This window comes from Herpailurus yagouaroundi, unplaced genomic scaffold (genome assembly GCF_014898765.1).
Source record: "Herpailurus yagouaroundi ecotype Mexico unplaced genomic scaffold, PumYag 199, whole genome shotgun sequence".
NCBI classification, from domain to species: domain Eukaryota; kingdom Metazoa; phylum Chordata; class Mammalia; order Carnivora; family Felidae; genus Herpailurus; species Herpailurus yagouaroundi.
Genome location: NW_024412430.1, coordinates 12011925 through 12030176, shown reverse-complemented (window position 1 = coordinate 12030176; position 18252 = coordinate 12011925). Strand labels below are relative to the sequence as shown.

General features: G+C 47.1%; 2 protein-coding genes across 3 annotated transcripts in view; one reads left to right on the top strand and one right to left on the bottom strand.

The window, feature by feature from the left end:
• Positions 1-10591, top strand: part of PGM5 (phosphoglucomutase 5) — a 194327-nt gene extending 183736 nt beyond the window's left edge. For both annotated transcript variants that reach the window (XM_040449414.1, XM_040449413.1), the window contains one exon: positions 9102-10591. In XM_040449414.1, coding sequence (XP_040305348.1) covers positions 9102-9191 — 90 coding nt within the window. In that variant the 3' untranslated portion in view covers positions 9192-10591. The remainder of the gene's footprint in view (positions 1-9101) is intronic.
• Positions 10592-15071: 4480 nt separating this feature from the next.
• Positions 15072-18252, bottom strand: part of TMEM252 (transmembrane protein 252) — a 5100-nt gene continuing 1919 nt past the window's right edge. Inside the window, exon 2 of the mRNA XM_040449415.1 lies at positions 15072-16161. Within this exon, the coding sequence (XP_040305349.1) occupies positions 15936-16161 (226 nt within the window). The 3' untranslated portion in view covers positions 15072-15935. The remainder of the gene's footprint in view (positions 16162-18252) is intronic.

Sequence of the window (18252 nt, the reverse complement as noted above, 5' to 3'; positions counted from 1 at the left end):
CTCAGCTCTCTGTAGGTTGTCCCCACTCTCTGAGGCACTGCTCTGGGCAAGGGCACAGGCTCTTTTCCCCAGTGGCCCTTGCCACTGCCCACTGCCCTCCTCAGTGTTCTTGCATCCAACAGGGCCCACACCGTCACCATTTCCAGAATGCAGAGTCCTTTCCCCTTACTGTCTTCCCAGACTGGACAGCTTTCTTTTGAAGCCTTCATCCCAGCCCTAGCATCATCTTGGTACTTGGTGCCAATTAGAATCCCTCAAGAACCTATTAACTCTTCCCAAGCAAAGAAGGGTTCCTGGCCTAAGAAACATGAAGCCTGGGGGCACCTGGGTGGCTTAGTCGGTTAAGCGTCTGACTTCAGCTCAGGTCACGATCTTACGGTTTGTGGGTTCGAGCCCCGTGTCAGGCTGTGTGCTGACAGCTCAGAGCCTGGAGCCTGCTTTGGATTCTGTGACTCCCTCTCTCTCTGCCCCTTCCCTGCTCTCTCTCTCTCTCTCTCTCAAAAATAAATAAACATTAAAAGAATTAAAAAAGAAAGAAAGAAACATGAAGGCTGGACTCTCCTTTGGGTTGAGGAGGAGGCTATGGGGGAATGGATGGACAGTTTTGTCTCTTCCTAGTGAAGCTTCCTGATGAAGAGGCTGCCAGACACAAGGTTTCTCAGATCATCCACACATTAAATGCTGGAAAGCTCACCTCATCACATCATTTCCCAAACCTGCCATTTGTTTTTTTTGTTTGTTTGTTTTTGGTTTTTGTTTGTTTGTTTTTTTTTTTTTTAGCATCTCTAACGGGCAAGACACATACCATGAGGGAAACAGACATATGTAAGAAAAGCTTTGCCTTCTAGTGACTTAGAATTTACTTGAAGTGTGCAGAGGAAGAGAGAGGAGGGAAAACAACTCCACAGACTCCTGTAAATCAAGGCAAAAAGGAATCAGCCGAGAAGCAAGGGAGCAGTCTAGAGAACGGAGGGAGCCTCGCCAGGCAGGGTAGGATAGAAGGTCTCGGCAAGGCGGCCTCGAGGGATGGGTGAGATTGCACCATGGTCAGCTCACCCCAGGCAGCCGTGGAGAAAGAAAGAGGGGTGGGTGGGCTGCCTCAGGCTGAGGGGTCACAGTTTCAGAGGTGCAAAGGTGTGAGACAAGGAGAGGCAGCCGATTGAGGCAGTCATTTGCTGTGGCTGCTGTAACTCAGTTCCAGAGACTGGGTGGCTTCAAACAACGGAAATGGATCTCTCCTGGTTCAGGAGGCTGGCATTCTGTGATCGGGGCGTCGCACTCCCTCGGGAGGCTCCGGGAGAGAACCTTCCTTGCCCCCTCCATCTTTTGGCAGCTGGAACCACGTCTGCCTTGTGGCTGTATCCCCCCCCACCTCGGGCTGCGACTTGTCTCAGCTCCTCTGTGTGCCTGTATGTGATCTCCATCTGCCTCCCTCTTCTGAGGACAGCAGCGATTGCATTTAGGGCCCAGCTGGAAAATCTCCCCATCTCAAGATCTTTAGCTTACTCACATCTGGAAAGAACCTTCCCCCCCCCCCCACCCCGCCACCCCACCTGAGGTCACATTGATAGACTCCAGGGATTAGGACTGACGTCTTGGGGGCTGTTAGTCTGCCCACCAGAGAGAGTGAGACCCAGCCACCCAGAGCCTAACAGCCATGCCAAGAGGGGCTGAGAATGGTCTCGGAGGGATCATCGGAGACTTGTACATCAGGGTGTCAGGTGAATGAGTCCGAGTCCCTAAAGCTCGGTGTGGTGAGGCTGAGAACAGTCAGCAGCTTCCTGCAAGCCAGGGGTGGCAGAGGAGGGAGCGATGGGGTGAGTGGGGAGTGGGGGTCGCGGAGCCACTGTGTAAATACCATCCGTGGGACTGGTAGCTGCTTGCACATGGGAGAGAGAGAGAAAGACCCACCGAAGAGCACTTCCGGCCCAGCCTTGGGAGAGATTTGGTGGGAGAGGCTGGTGCAGCCATGAGCTGATCTGGTGAGGAAATTAATTTTGGTTGGCCAGAAATGTTGTTTTCTAAGGGAAAAAAAAAAAAAAAAAGCTTTTTTTCTCGCTGGTGGTAGAAAGCTGGGCAATGCTGGTCCCTCAAAATGACCCAAGAGAAACAAGTTGGGTGAGTTTATTTGATCAAAGTGATTTTGTTTTCGTTTGATTTATTTTAGAGCCCCCAGAGACCAAGGGTTAGCTCAAGAAATCCAAGGGTGAGTCCTGTCACAGGGGCAGGTCCTGGAGGCCAGACCTTGAACAAAGTAATAGATCCAGGCCCCCTGGTGGGAGTTAATGGGTCTTTCCTTTAGAGATTACTGGGATTCACACCGGTTTTGTTTTTTTTTTCTTTCTGCCAACTCTTTATTATTTTCCTCTGTTGTCTTTAATCTTTATTTTTCCTGGTTTCTTTCTTTTAATTCTTTGTCATCTTTCCCAGAGTCCCTGCCTTGGCATAATCATGGCGCCTTATACCCTCGTGGCTAATTAATTCTAACCTCGGGGTTAATTTCACTCCCACTGGTAACTGCCTCATTCTTTCATTACCTATCAGTTTAATCCCCGAGGGAAAGAATCTGATCAACTGGGTTTTGTCCCCTGTTGTCTGGAAGGTTGCTGACCAGCCTTTGATGGCCGACTGTGAGTCAGGGACCCGCTCCTGGTCTGGTCAGCTGTGGCAGAACGTGGAATTGTGTGATGTGAACAAGAACACCAAACTTTGAGGAGCGCCTGGGAGGCTCAGTTGGCTGAAAGTCTGACTCTTGATTTCAGCTTAAGTCCTGATCCAAGGGTCGTGGGATCGAGCCCCACGTCGGGCTCCACGTTGAGCGTGGAGCCTGCTTGAGATTCTCTGTTTCTCTTCCGCAGCCCCTCTCCTCTGCTTCTGCTATCTCTCTAAAATAAAATAATTTTAAAGACATTAAAAAAAAAAAAAGAAAAGAAAAGAAAACCGAGCTGGAGCAAAGAATTCGGCAGGCCCAGTAATCAGCACCTTGGAGCAGCGGTTGGCAAAGTGTGGGCCCTGAATCCGGAGCAGCAGCATTACCTGCAACTTGTTAGAAATGCACATTCTTGGGCCTTTCCTCAGACCGCCTGGCTCAGGAGCTCAGGGAGGGCACCAGCAGTCTACACGTTCCCAGACCCTCCCCGGTGATTGTGATGCACGCTCAGGTTTGAGAACCACTGCCTTAAACCAAGCCCACAGCATGTGGACTAAAACGAAATGTTGGCCTGAAGTCAGGGGTGGGGGGCAGGCAGATCAGCAGGAGTGGGGATGCCAGTGGCCTCTAAGAATCAGGAGCAGGTGGCATTTGTTACCGGTTCCTATCTTTTTGACTCTAGAGGGTCCGTATCTTCTGTCGGTCAGGGAGCTGCATTCTCCTGGGTTGTAGTACCTGCTCCCGACCAGGAACTCGAAAAAGTACTGTTATCCCCTCCCTCCACCCCCCCATCCTCCCCACACCCACACCTCCCTGACCACAAAAGTCATGTTCCTCCTTCAAGACAGGTCCAGCGCAAGGTTCCCTCCACAAATTCTGACAAGTCTGACTTCATAAGTGATGTATTTTTTTGTCTCCAAAATAAAAAAAAAAATCAGTTAACTATTTACTTTGAGTCTTGTGACATCCGGATCATTTACACTTCTCCTGTCTATTGGTTAGGGGTTTGTTTTTGTGGCCCTAATTTACACGCATATGGATCAAAACCACCACCACAGCAACATAAAGGAGGAGGAGATGGGAGAAAAAGTGAAAGGAAAAACCCACTCTGTCCCTCGAGGGAGCACGAACAGGTTACAGCCTAATACAGGACAGGGCTTAGGGTGAGGTTAGCTAGATGCACAATTTAAAAAGGCACCCAAAACTCAGCAATCAAAATAAATATTGCAATGCAATATTTTAAAAAATCAACATCAGCGCTGGGGTGCCTTAGCGGCTCAATTGGTTAAGCAGCCAACTTTTGATTGTGGGTTTTTGATCTCACAGGTTGGTGAGATCAGGCCCTGAGTCAGGCTCTGCCTGGAGCCTACTTGGGATTCTTTCTCTCCCTCTCCCTCTCTCTCTCTCTCTCTCTCTCTCTCCCCCCCCCCACTCATACACACGTGTTCTTTCTCTCTCTCAAAATAAATAAACTCAAAAAAATCAAAATCAACGTAATTAAAACCCACGATAAACAAAGCATCCGAATTTTAAGTAGGGACAGCCTCCAATTCCCTCTGCAGCCCAGTAGGCTTATTAACTAAAGATGGTAGGAAATATCTCTCCCAACCGTCCAAGATGGAGGAAGACATTGGAGCCACACTGAGGGTGCTGTTGGATGGATACATTGCCATCCATTTGCAGCAAGAGACGTACTCACTCTTTCTTGCTCTTGAGCGTCGAAAAACTATGTCAAGCACTTCTGAGAAAAAACAAAGATGTTATGTTTCTCATCGATTAAAGGCTGTATGAGCTTAGTCCCTTTATTCATGAAGAGTCACCTCGGACCTTCTAACGCATTCGCTTAACCAGAAACACTCTTCTTCTTACTGTCCCTCCTGCTCTTGGTCAGTGCAGATGGCCGGTCCGTCCCGTCTGACCGCTCAACTGAGCTGGGACTTGTCCGGTGCAGCGGGTGACGACCCCACTGTTCCGTCATCCCTCCCACTTCGCCCCTTTCATCCAGTCTGTTTTCCTGGTCATTCTTCGTGGTCAGGATTGTGGGATGGAAAGAGCCGTCAAGGAGGCATCACTATGTTCTTTGCTCAGCCACCAAACAGACGTGTGACCCTGGGCCCAACCTGGCTACTCTCTGTGTTTCCTCATCTGTGACAAGAAGATCTCAAAACTCATGTTCCTCTCTGCCTCTCGTGCTACCTCGGAAATCTCACATGCGTAGGCTTCTAATTTTTAACCCCTTGGCTCACTATTCGTTCTCAGGGCCTTTCCCATTGTCTCAGGAAAATTAATCTCCCTTCACTCTTTTTCTTTTTCTTTTTTTTTTTAATGTTTATTATTTTAAAAAAAAATTTTTTTTTCAACGTTTTTATTTATTTTTGGGACAGAGAGAGACAGAGCATGAACGGGGGAGGGGCAGAGAGAGAGGGAGACACAGAATCCGAAGCAGGCTCCAGGCTCCGAGCTGTCAGCACAGAGCCCGACGTGGGGCTCAAACTCACAGACTGGGAGCTCATGACCTGAGCCGAAGTCGGACGCTCAACCGACTGAGCCACCCAGACACCCCTCCCCTTTTTCATGATGCATGGGGGATGATAGAAGCGTTTGAGGTTCACATGTATAAAAGCTGTGATTTCTGAAGAAAACCATGACAGCAAACGTCCAGTGATCCTTCCACTTGGCCAGAGCACCCTGCACGATGGTCACAGAAGGTCTCTGTCTGCCTCATCATCTTCTTTTTACCAAGCTGATGTAGCTGCTGATATCCATTGAATACCTCCTAAGTAGCAAGCACCCTTCTGAAAAGCCCTGAGTTAAACAAAACTCCTGCCCGCGTGGCATGACCAATTATTCTAGAACATATATATTTTCTTTATACACTCAGGCAAGAAAAAAAGACATTGCTCTATGATCCTTAATTCATGACTTGGAGCAACCATTCCACATTTTAATCTTGGGCATTTTTAGGGACCTGTCCCAGAACTCTGTAGGGTCATACAAACATCTGAAGACTCTCTGGGTTGCTGGAAAATGGGTGAAAAGACCTCAGTAGTGTTCAGTCCGCGGTGATCATCACTAATGTCCTTCTTCCCAAACCCTCACAGTCCCTTGAGGGTAGATAACTTCACAGCTTCTGTGCTGTGTTGGCCTGGAGCTCTCTGCTCCAGTTGGGAGCCCCCATGTTCAAGGTCTTCCTCATATGGAGTCTCCAAAATTGTATTTCTTTCCTTTACTTATGCATACGTACCACTGAAGCCTTTTTCTCTGACATGATCAAAGCGAGGGACAAGTGCTTGATTCATGAGTCTAGAAAGAGTTAAAAGAAGTAACTAAGCGCATATCTTGACCATTGTATTTTTAGCCCAAAACACCAAAGTATATATTTATTGTTCAATATTTTAATAGTGATCTCAGACCTTTTCTTTGAACATGAGCACACTGTGTGCTGCTGTGATTATCTTTCTTAAGAAGATTCCCACTCGTTATTCATCAGTAATGTTTGCCTTTAATTTGTTTATAGCTAGCGAGAATTTAAACACACTTGGGGAGCAATCTGAAGAAAGTGTTTTGTACATTTTTTAAAATTTAAATTCAAGTTAATTAACACCCAGTGTAATCTTGGCTTCAGGAGAGTAGAACCCAATGATTCACCTTGTACATATGACACCCAGTCCTCATTCCCAAAAGTGCCTTCCTTAATTCCCATCACCCATTTAACCCATCCCTCCAATCACCTCCTCTCCAGCAGCCCTCAGTTTGTTCTCTGAATTAAAGAGTCTCTTATGGTTTGCCTCCCTCTTTTTTTTTTTTAATTTTATTTTTTCTTCCCTTCCCCTATGTTATCTGTTGTGTTTCTCAAATTCCACACGTGAGTGAAATCATTTTCCTCTTAGCATAAGACCCTGTCTTACCATTCTGCACACTTTCTATTCTTCCCCAGTGTTTCGCTGTATCTCCCTCACATTAATTTCGCAGGATTAGCTCATTGCCGTTACCGAACTCTTTCCAAAACATTCAACTTAATTTTCATAGAAAGAACTCTTCCTGTGTATACTCACATCTCACCGGTTTGCATACAGTTTCATAATTGCATATTCTGAACAAGCATAACAGGTATTAACTTATTTAGGAACAAACTTAACTGATTCCTGATAAGCACATAATCCACTCGTTAGAGGCTCAAGTAGGTGAGCAGATTAGAAAGTGATGTACTAGTCACAGCTCCTGTGCTGGTGACCCCATTCAGGATGTTTTAGAGAAACAGAAAGCTTAGGTTTGTTTGTCTCCCAGTTCGGTGGAAATCAGTTAAGAGAATGTGGCAGTGTTTATAGCATTGGTTAAAACTGTGCTTCCCTATCACCTTGCCAGTAGATGCCATCACTTAAAGATGTGGAGTTCAAAGTTTTTGATCTCGACCCTTGCAACGATGTGAAGTCAAGTACGTCTTACTTTTTCAGTTCTTGAAGTGCCAAGTTCAATTTCACTGCGTTTCCTTAAATAGATGGGATGTTGGCCCTAATCCTAGCCCTAGATCTGAGGGAGAAAAAAAAGATATGGCATATATACACAAGAGAATATTACTCAGCAGAGAAAAGAATGAAATCTTGCCATTTCCAACAACACGGATGAAACTGGAGAGTATTACACTGAGCAAAATAAGTCAGAGAAAGACTGTATGGTTTCACTTATATGTGGAATTTAAGAAACAAAGGAGAAAGCAGAATTTAAAAAAGAGAGAGAGAGAGAGAGAGAGAGAGAGAGAGAGAGAGAGACAAACCAAGAAACAGACTCTTAACTAGAGAACAAAGTGATGATCCAGAGGGGAGGTGGGTAGGGGGTGGGTGAAATGGGCAGTGGGGATAAAGGAGTGTGCTTATGACGGGGCGCCTGGGTGGCACAGTCGGTTAAGCGTCTGTGTCCGACTTCAGCTCAGGTCATGATCTCACAGTCCATGAGTTCGAGCCCCGCGTCGGGCTCTGTGCTGACAGCTCAGAGCCCGGAGCCTGCTTCGGATTCTGTGTCTCCCTCTCTCTTTGCCCCTCCCCTGCTTGTGCTCTCTCTCAAAAATAAAACATTAAAAACATTAAAAAAAAAATCAAGTCTTATTCACTTGTCACTCAGGACTACCCTGTGTCTACACTCCACTGAGGACACACTGGGCTATTGTGCTTGTTCTCGGGCCCTGGGCATTTGCTTGTGCTCTTGTTGTCCAGTTAGAACACATATGCTCCCTTCATCCCTGTCTCTGTCAGGAAGAGGTGAGGGTTGCAAGTAACAGAATTCTCCTCTCCCCTCTGAAAATGACAGGCTTTATTCTCCTCAACACGGTATCTTTGTTTCTTCCCTTATGCCAGTATTTCCCAAATGTGTCTTTTATTGGTATCCCTGTAGTAGTATTTGTCCTGAAATGGTCTTACTTTTCTTTCACTTCAGTACTTATTTATTATAGAAAGTTTTCATCTACATGAAAAAAAAAAAACAAAACAGTATCCCTTGATAAATAAAAGCTCACCACAAAAATGAATCCAATAAAACCTGCAATGATAGTGCCTTCTATCTAGATAATGCTTGTCTGAGGCATGCTCTGCTTTGGTTAGTGTATTAAAGAGTTTCTCCTTGATGCATTAGGAGCATTGAAGAAGAATGGAAAACAGAATAACTTTCTCACGTTTTGTAGGTAACGCCATGTCCGTGAACCATCTAAAATAACTTCCCGTGTCATCTATGTGTATGTGTACGTGTCCCACACTCTGGGAAACGATGCCTTACTCCTGTGACCTGATAAGCAGCTAGAGGGCAAGAAATGATTCTCTTCTGCGTGTCCTTTGCCTTTCTGGGGACCTATTGCTTAGGTCTCTAAACCACCCTCTTTCTGGGGGACCTTGAGGAGCCTTGTGAGCCACGGTGTTATTTGATGGGAAGAAATGAACAGTTCTTTCTGCGACACTGGCCAATGGGTTGGTCTTCTTCTCTTGGAACATCAAGATAGTAGGCTTTTCAGGCCTGGGGTCACAGGCTGGAGAATGAATGTTTTTCTTCAAGTTCTGGTGCACGTACGTGTTTTGGGGGTGTACATGGTGTCAGGGGCGGGGAGTGTAGCAGAGGAAGACTGTGGCGTTTTCTGAACTTCCTTAATTCACAGAGTTCTGTTCATGAAATGCCCCAATGCTCTGGGAGCTGGGGTGGTAGGTTCGCGACTGAGATCAGCATTTTGGGGGGGCCGGGACAAGACTCTGGAGACCGTCTCCTCCCCAGGGTCCCCGCCCTACTCCCTCCACTCTCCTTTTATGGAAGAGGAACCAGGGTCTGGCAAACAGGTGTCGCTCCAGCTATTGACTCTGCCTATAAGCTGCAAATCATACTTGAATCCAGACGCTTGCGACAGAAACCAATCACAGCAGCCCTCCTGTGACTGACGTGAGTTGTTCACAGCCTGTTTTTCCTCCTTTTCCAGGCAGTGCTGAGCCCTCTCATAGCCATTGCGCTGAAAATCTCCCAGATTCATGAGAGAACCGGCCGGAGGGGCCCCACAGTCATCACCTGAGTGGAGGAAAGATCAGTGACAAGGGCCAAAAGAGAGCGCTTGGCGGGATATACTTCACCCACGCCTTCTTGCTACCTGTTTGTGCCTTTTACGACTTTGGGGAAAAAAAAAAAAAAGATAATATGTTTATGGGGGGGAGGGGCGGGGGGAGGAGAAAAAAATCTGTTTTGTTTGGGTTTGGCTCAGTTCCTCCAAATGCAACAGGGGCTTCCGTTGTCTGTTAAAGCTGCACTATCATTTGGTATCCATATTTTAGCATGCAAAGGAACCTCACCTTTTGAGAAAAGAGTTAGCGGGCTGGGAAGGTGTCCATCCTGGCATCTGTGCGCCGTTGCTGTCCTGTGCGGAAAGGTGCTGAAATCATGGTCAGAGCGCAGTGCCAGAACTAAACTGACCCGAAGGCACAGGTGCCCCTGGGCGGAGCTCAGAAGACTCTCCTCGGCGTGGTGGAGGGCTTGGCTCTTCATCCTGGGTCAGGTCTCCCGTGGGGGGAAGGTTGAGCCCCTCATAGCGCACCTCATGCCCACGAGCCACCGTATGTCCCCTTCCCCCACCCTCCCATCCCCCCGGAGTCCCCAAGCCGAGTTCTCTCACGCCTTCCAGAGCATTCTGCAGATCACAATGGCACACTTCCAGCGAAGCATATCAAAAGGGTGTTTTCCTCTCTTATTTTGTAAATAATATTTTCGCTATTAAGCTGGCTGTGTTCTTTCCAACTCAGCCAATCCTCGTGCAGGTGGAGAGCGGTTTCTTGGCAGGACTCTGCAAATGAGTGCCTACGGTCCCACCAGCGCTCCCTTGACGCCATCATGTACGGTGACACGGGGGTTTACATGAATTCCTCCTGGGAAGACAGAATACCACCATGTCCACTGTCTCTCTGACTTTCTCTCTCTCTCTCTTATCTTATAAGTGTCTATTTTAATGCAATCGTTTGGGCATAGTTCACATCTTACAGTGTCTGTAGAAGAAGACAATGTGATGGCGTAAAAGTAGGGAATAGAGTACTTACTGGGTGGTGGTTATGGGCCTGATGAGGGGTGGGGGGCCCCTGATGGAAACCAGAAGGTCACAACTGGCTTTCTTTGCCCAGGAGCAGGATATTGCGGCCCTAGCAGCCTCCGTCTGTACTCAGCCAGGACACTCGGTGTGGTGCGTGGGACCTGTTTGCATATGTTTTGCTTCCTTGGGAACAGCACTGTCACTTACCCCGTCGTCAGCACAGATGACGTGATGCGCTTTGACTGTTAAGCAATGTGTTGTTGCTGTAGTCAAGACTCGTGCAAGCAGGGAGATGTTCCCAGTAAGGGATTTGTTTCCACTTTCTATCTCTGCTTCTGTCAGAAAGTCGCTAGGACACTTAGTAGCCAATAAAAAAGAAATTCCTTATTTCAACCTTTTGCACGGATTGTGGATTTTTGCTTGTTTGTTTCACCATATTGGTCACACTTTGCTAAGTCTGTCTTTCAGAACACTCCCAAGGGCTGGCTTTCATTAAATTACATAGATGGAACCAGAAAGGGCAAATTGCTCAAAACTGCCCTCGGGAGTCAGCAGAAAAATAAATTGGCAACTGGCATTTCATCGTTAAGTATCTTCATTCTGTAATAATGGAGGGTGGCTTGGAGCAGAGATTCTAAAGTTATGATATTTGTCAGCGACGAGCGCAATTTGCCTTAAAGCTTTGCTTCTCACTGGCTTTAAGCGGATGCCTGTGTCGGCCATGTATTCACTGCGCGGCTCTTTGTGGGTCAACACACCTTGGATGCATTATTAGGCTTACCTCCTAGGTCAGAAAATAGGTAATTTTTCCCAAGTTGCTGAATTTTTGACCATCTCTAAATTCAAGGTTCAAATGTAAATCCTCATTTACAAATTCTGGGTTTTTTTTTTTTTTAATTTCTAGCATATGTGTCTGGCACAGCCCAGGTATTCATTCATTCATTCATTCATTCATTCAGCAAACACTGATTGAACAACTACTTTATAGAGAGTCCTGTTTTTGGTGCAGTGAGATGTACAAAACATGATTCCCGCTCCCGGGAGTTTGTAACTTGGGAACAGGAGGATGTGAATGTTAGGGTAGAGGTACAAGCAACACGCTTTGGGAAACACAGCAAGGTGGACTCTGAGCTGACAAGACCCGTGGCACTTGAGGGGTTTCCCAAAAAGTGGGGCTTCCCGGGACTTATAACCATTTATGTAGTTTCACCAGGGGTCGGTGTAGCGGAACAAAGACTAAGAGTGGAGAGGTAGGGTGGCTGGAGGGGAGGATGGCCTTGGTGGGAGGATGGCATGGACGAGTGAGGTCGAGGGAGACACCGCGTTATAAATACCAGGCGGGGCATGGGTCTGGGTCCAGCTATGGAAAGAAGCAACTGCACGGCCACCTGTTTTACAGAGCTTTCTCTCAGCTAGGTTGCCAAGGAGGAGGCCGTGTAGTGACCCTAGGACACAGCCTTTCCCTCTGGGAACCTGCTCAGTTTCACATTGCTGGGATGTTCTTTCCACTCTGCATAGAATCCAAGCTTCTCTTGCAGAACTATATATGTATCTGCTCTTGCCTTACCCTTAGGAGACGTTAAAGACAGGAAATCCCTGGTCTCTCTGTCTTAAAGGTGAATCTCCAGCCACCAGTCTTTCTGAAGAATGAATGACTGGAGAGGTCCAAGAATTTTGTGGGGACCCCAGGAGGCAGTCATAGAAAATGCTGTGGATGGAGTGTGGCAACTATGAGGGCCCCCTCTTCTACTCGGCTAATATCGAGGGATTTACTCGCTACACCATGTGCCTCCAGAACAATGATGAGCGACAGTGTGGATGATCCAGTGGTTCCCAACCAGGGCAGTGCCACTACTTACCCTGGGGTGTTTGGAAATGTGTGTGGATACACACCATGGAGGCATTTACAGGGAGGAGACCACGATTCTAAATATCCTGCGAGGTGTCAGGCAGTCCCTTAGAACAAAACAATTGTTTTGCCTCATTCGTGATTCTTGGGTTTATTAGCTGACCTTGAGAATGGCAGGCAGCCATTATTAAAATGAGATCATGTATGAAATCTTACTGATCCAAGGTACAGCCTATATCCAAAGTACTCACGGAACAGATCGTTTTGTGTGACGTTTCAGACTGAAGGCCTTGGACATGACCTGAAGGCTTTCTACACGGGAAGTCTCAGAACCCCAACACGGGTTGGCCCCATGGTGGCACATTGGGCTGACAGTTGGCTGTTCTGAGCCAGCGGTCTCTGCAGATAATACAGGCAATGACGGGGCCAATGGTGTGCTGACTTCTGATTGGCCAACTGTGGGTCAGTGTAAGGCATGGGATTTACTTTGACAGCCGTATCCATCCGCCATGGCAGGTGCGTGGAAGCTGAAAAGCACCTGGGGGATATGGTAGCGACAAAACAGGTGACTCCGTTTTATTATTTGATCGTGCACTGGGTGCTCTTGGAGCACATGGACACTGACATCTCAGACACCTGCCTGGAGGACATTTCCTTTCCCAAGTGGAGAAGGGCCTGAGAAAATCGTGCACCTTTCAAAATGACGTAACTGGCCGTAAATCAGTTCCTGGCCCTCAACAGTTACAAACAGCAAGAGATTGCCAGAGGCAGCAGAGCTTAGCAGATGCCTTTTCCACCTCAACTGGCCACAGTCTTTATCGGTGGACGTGGCTCATGCAGTTGACAGCCCATCTGGTATGTGAATCAGCCTAACCTGTCATGGAAAATTACAGAACATGGTGTATGCATTATATACCCACATCCTTATCGTCTTTTCATGCCTAGGATGTGCCCTGCAATATAGGGAAGCTGGGGAGATACCTCACCAAAGACCATGTGTTTATGTAGAATACTTAAGGTATGGGTAGACTTACCAGTAAAAGGAGTTTTGGAGTGGAGAGTTCAAATATACACCTGCTGCATCTTGGATATGCATAAGATGCAGCATAGTTACTATAACCGACCTCGTGATGCACATCTTCTGGGGGGGGGGGGGGAGGGGGGAGTACTTAAAGTTGCTACTCAAGAGGGATGTTACAAGATTAAAATACTGAAGAGCCAGCACCTCTGAGGATTCCCCTTCCTCGATGGGTGAGTCTACCATTCCCATTTGGGAGGAGGGAAGGAGGGAAGACTGTGGTGGGAGTTTGCCTCTTCCCCGCACTCTTATAGCCTACAGGCCTCCCTTGCCATCCAGGGAATCGTGGTTCTCCACCCATCACCATTCATTTCACCACATACTTAAGAAAGACAAGGGGATGCAGTGTATGCCTCCTTGAGTAAATCTCCCAGGGGTGGCCGGTGAATCTTACGAAGCACCACGGAACACTTTTGTTCTGAGTTGCAGTGGGGCTTAACTGTTGGGCCTCTCAAAGGTGAGATTTGTTTGGGGTAATCCCCATGTCCTTGAGGCAAGCTTGCTTCAAAGGACATATGTTTTTAAGAAAGCAATGAATGTCTATTAGTGGTCCTTATTTTAAGTACAAAATTTATTGCAGTAAAGAGATCAAAACGATTCTCTTAGTGTGTTTCATGTGACTATCAGAAGTGGGAGTAACCATCCGCTACAAAGCAAACTCTGGAAGAAAGCCCAATGACAGAGTTTGTTCAGGTCAGTGGATGCGCTCAGACCCCAGAGAATATTCCAGGAGAACAATCTCAGTAGAGCAATGGAAAGACATGACAAGAGAGAAATAATAAATTGCGTTGCAGATAAACGATCACCTTCCTGTTGGACAACCATGACTGGCCTTCATATCCAGTTATGCCCTTGATGTCAAGGATTCAAATCACGGATGCCCAAATTCATGTTTCATGTAAAGGGACCAGGATTTCCTTTCTTGTGGCTTCCTGTGTATTTGTCAGGACACGCATAATCTGTGCACTCAGCAAAAAAGGAGAAGAGGAGGCCATGGAGGCCCCATTCCATCTCTACAACTCTCTTCCTCCTTGAAAGATCTTCACCCTTCCCACCACTGTCCAAACCATCTTTCGTCATCGACAGAATGATCAGAGGCAAGGAAACTCCACCATGAGGTGAGGGCCAAGCTCCTGGGCAGAAAACGTGGGGGGCTTATTTACATTTTAAAAGTGAACCCTATTAGATGTCAATGACAATGAAAAAAATTTAAATCTTTTTTAAATAAAAAAAAAAAAAAAAAAAGCAAACGCTAAAGCAAGCTTGGCTGCTTCCCCAAGGGCTTTAAGGTAGTGCACCTGCCCTGGGGCTCCGCTCCTGTTAGGACCCACTTTCCGAAGCAGGACAGAAGTCCAGACTGCTCCGTGGGAGGAGGAAAGTAAGACAGGGTTAACCCAACACAAATGTTTGAAGCGAAAAATCCTCTCACGCCCCTCTGTGGACCCTGCTTCACCCTCCCGGAAACAACTGTAGGTCATCTGGAAAGTTGCTTAATGGCTCGAAGTCTCAGTTTATGTGTCTGTAAAAGGGGAATAGCCACTGCGCCTGTTACCGAAGAGTATATTGAGGGCTAAATCCAAAGCACACAAAGTTTATGGTGCAGAGCCCATCCTATAAAAGACACTCTGTAATTGTTAGATATTAATCCCAGCATAAATTCCTCACTTGATGGAGGAAGAAACTGAGGCCCGGAGAGAAGAAGATTCTTGTCCAAGCGCCAACACATTAAGCTACATCTCTCCCCTCCACCCTGCCACCCGACTTGTCCTCTTATATTAAAACATATCATAAAATATAATAAAGCTGAGGAGGAATCAGGGGGTTTTAAAAGAAATGTCCCGAGTCAAAAATGTATGGATCCATATCTTGAGACACAGAGAACTTTCTGTTAAGGATCAAAGCATTCCACCATGGTCTCCTTTCTTTCAAAGTCTAGAGATTCACAGGGCGATTTGTTGAAATATACATGTATATTTTAATGCTTTTCAAGATTTACATCAAAATCTAGATTCATACAACCTATGGCTAATACAGTTTCTTCCCCTAAATTCTGTGCCTTATGAATTTTTAAGTCTGTTCCACTTGAGTGCCTGAGAAATCTTGTCCTCTCTGCTTGTACAACATCCCGTTTTTAGATCTTCCTTCAAAGTTCTGTGTTCCAGCCATTTTGAAAGCAAATATTACAGTTGCTGTCCACATAGAAACCACACACACACACACACACACACACACACAATTTAAAAGAAAGTCATACAAAGTAACATTCGTGGCTTCCAAGAGGAAACCTCCCGCAAGGTGAATTATTACGCTGTCACTCTAGCTAATAGGGTAAACGGGGGGGAGCTGCAAAGCCAGCCCCCAAAACCTGCAAATTAAACGGGATGATGACCCTTCGTCTCCAGTACACTTTCTTCTTGCAGCTGTTGGGTAATGTACCTGAAAGCCCATGGCTGTCCATGAGCAGCACCTGTTCTCCCCGTTGGGGGCTGGGGTGCTGGAGGGGGCTGAGTGAGAGCTAAAAGCCTCTTGGGGCACAGCTCCAAACGGCGGTCCAAAAGCCCAACTGGGCTGGGATTAGTGTGGATCCTTTGAAATGTGGCTTGCTGTCCACCACACCCTTCCGGGACCCCACACTGCCCTTGCAGACCAAAGCACGTCCAGGAAACCGTAATGCTGTCATTTCCCCCATCTCCTCGGCGTGCGCTCATGAGGGTCCCCGAAGACCCCTTCCCTCCCGTCGTCCAGTGCCCGCGTTTACTACCAGCAGCCGTATCCCATGAGGGTGCATCCCAAGCACTAGAGAGTATCTCCTGCTTCAGCATCCTGAGCGTCCTGCAAAGGGTGTGGCTGTCACCACCCCGCCCGCCACGGACTCCTCGTAGGAAGGTGGGGCCTCTGGGCGGGCGTCAGGTGCATCCTCGAATCCAAGGCCCATCTCTGTGTACGCAGGTGGAGGGACATCCGAGGCCTCTCCCTCTGCCGGACAGGGTGGCTTCTCCGCATCAGGACTCTCTTCATACGCAGGGGGGTAGAAATCTGGCCTGGGGATCAAAATGCCACACACGTACACATGTTATTTAAGTGGTTAACGCCAAAGAGGCATATGCCTGGCTCTCTCAAATCACACTGTGTGAAGCCAAACTGTTAAGAAACATTGATTTTGAAACAGATGTACTTCTTCCCTGGCATCACCAGTTTTTTTTAAAAATGTGCTTTTTTTTTTTTTTTCCCCAGCAAAACCCTCCTCATCAGCCATGGGATGTGTGACTCTACAGTCATATTTTTCCCAGTGGGTTATTCTGAGTTATTCGCTTCCTCTTGCTCACGGGAACCAGGGGCTTTCACCTGGGGGTTCTTCTAGAGGGCAGGAGGAGGGGGCCTCAATGCCGGAGCTGCCGTCCACCCAGTTATTTGACTCATCATATCCTTGTCCCCGTGCATACACTCCTCCTTCTCTATGTGGTTGCACTCACTGTCTCAGATCCTCAGAGCCCACAAACTGGTCAGATCGCTATGTTATACACCTGAAACTAACGTAACATTGTGTGTCAACTACACTCACGTAAAACATTAACACAGCAAAACCCAAAAATCCCCAGCTCGGTGCAATCTCCTCAACTCTGACAGACGCTCCCCTCTTTCTTCTCCCTTTTTCAAGTCTCAGCAAGCACGTTTCCAAAAAACATAACGCGTTTCTCAAACTATCTCCACTGACAACTTCACGTAGATTTCACTTGCAGCCCTTTCTATGCCAATAGGCCAATGGCGAAAGGAGCCATTCCCGCCAAAGGTGATGTCTTCATCGGTAATCTTGCCCAACGTTGCTAATTGCTGAATCCTTCTGGCTTCTCCATCATGAATGGGACGGGGTGGGGGTTGGTGCGAGGTGAGGAAGAGAGAGGGTGAGCTTGATGGGTTTATTTTTAGCGCGAATCCCTCGGTGCCTACAGGGAGTGTTTGTGGTATGTAACCACAACAGAACAGAGACTGCCATTTGTGGCCACAGCTCCATTCCAAATATTACCAGGCCCAAAGCCAGATGGCTAAAGACGCTGTCTACTGTATGGCATAAATCTCAGCCTTCACTCAGAAGTGTCACAGGGCACACGCATAAAGACACTGAAGACAGAGAGGGAAGCTTTTGCCTGGAGTGATTTGAGAAGCTTCCGGATTGCTGCCACCCGCCCCCAAATCCCATCCACCTCTCCCAAACCCGTCCGCCCACACCAGTTCACATTCTCGGAGCCCCACATTCCACCACCGTAGACTCATCTGCTCTGATGCCTCGGTGTGGGTTCCCATTTTGAATACAAATGCTTCTCAGCAATGCAACGTTTCCTTAACTGACTTACTGGCCGCTCTGAGTAGGCTGGGTACCTATTAGGTGCCGTGGGAAGAGGCAGGTCAATGTGGTGTCATGATAGCCGCATCATAGATGACTAAAATAATTCAGCACGCTGGGATGTTATGCGTGTGTTAGTAAATTCGAGCTACCTCCTATAGGCAGTTACTCTTATCAGGGATTCACACTCTCGAGGCAATCATTTAACATTTATACAAGAAAAAAAAAATCATCCCTCGAGAAGCATCATCTCTGATCATTCCAGTTATCTTAATCTTTTATCAAACCCAGAGACCTTGCTAGTTAGCATAATAAACATTGGAAATGGGGGTTGGTTATTATAATTTGTATCTTATTAATTAGCATGATGCCAAAAATCAACCATCATGGGTAAAATTGCTTATAATCAAGATACATATGGGGCACCTGGGCGGCTCAGTCCGTGAAGTGTCCGAGTTCAGCTCAGGTCACGATCTCACGGTTGGTGAGTTCGAGCCCCATGTTGGGCTCTGTGCCGACAGCTTGGAGACTGGAACCTGCTTTGGATTCTTTGTCTCCCTCTCTCTCTGCCCCTCCCCTGCTGGTGCTCTGTCTCTGTCTCTGTCTCTCTCTCTCTCTCTCAAATGTAAACAAACATTTGGGGTGAAAAAATGATACATGCAGTAGCTAAGATATTTTATTTTTTTTCCAATGGTTTATACTATTTATTTATTTATTTTCAATACATGAAGTTTATTGTCAAGTTGGTTTCCATACAACACCCAGTGCTCATCCCAAAAGGTGCCCTCCT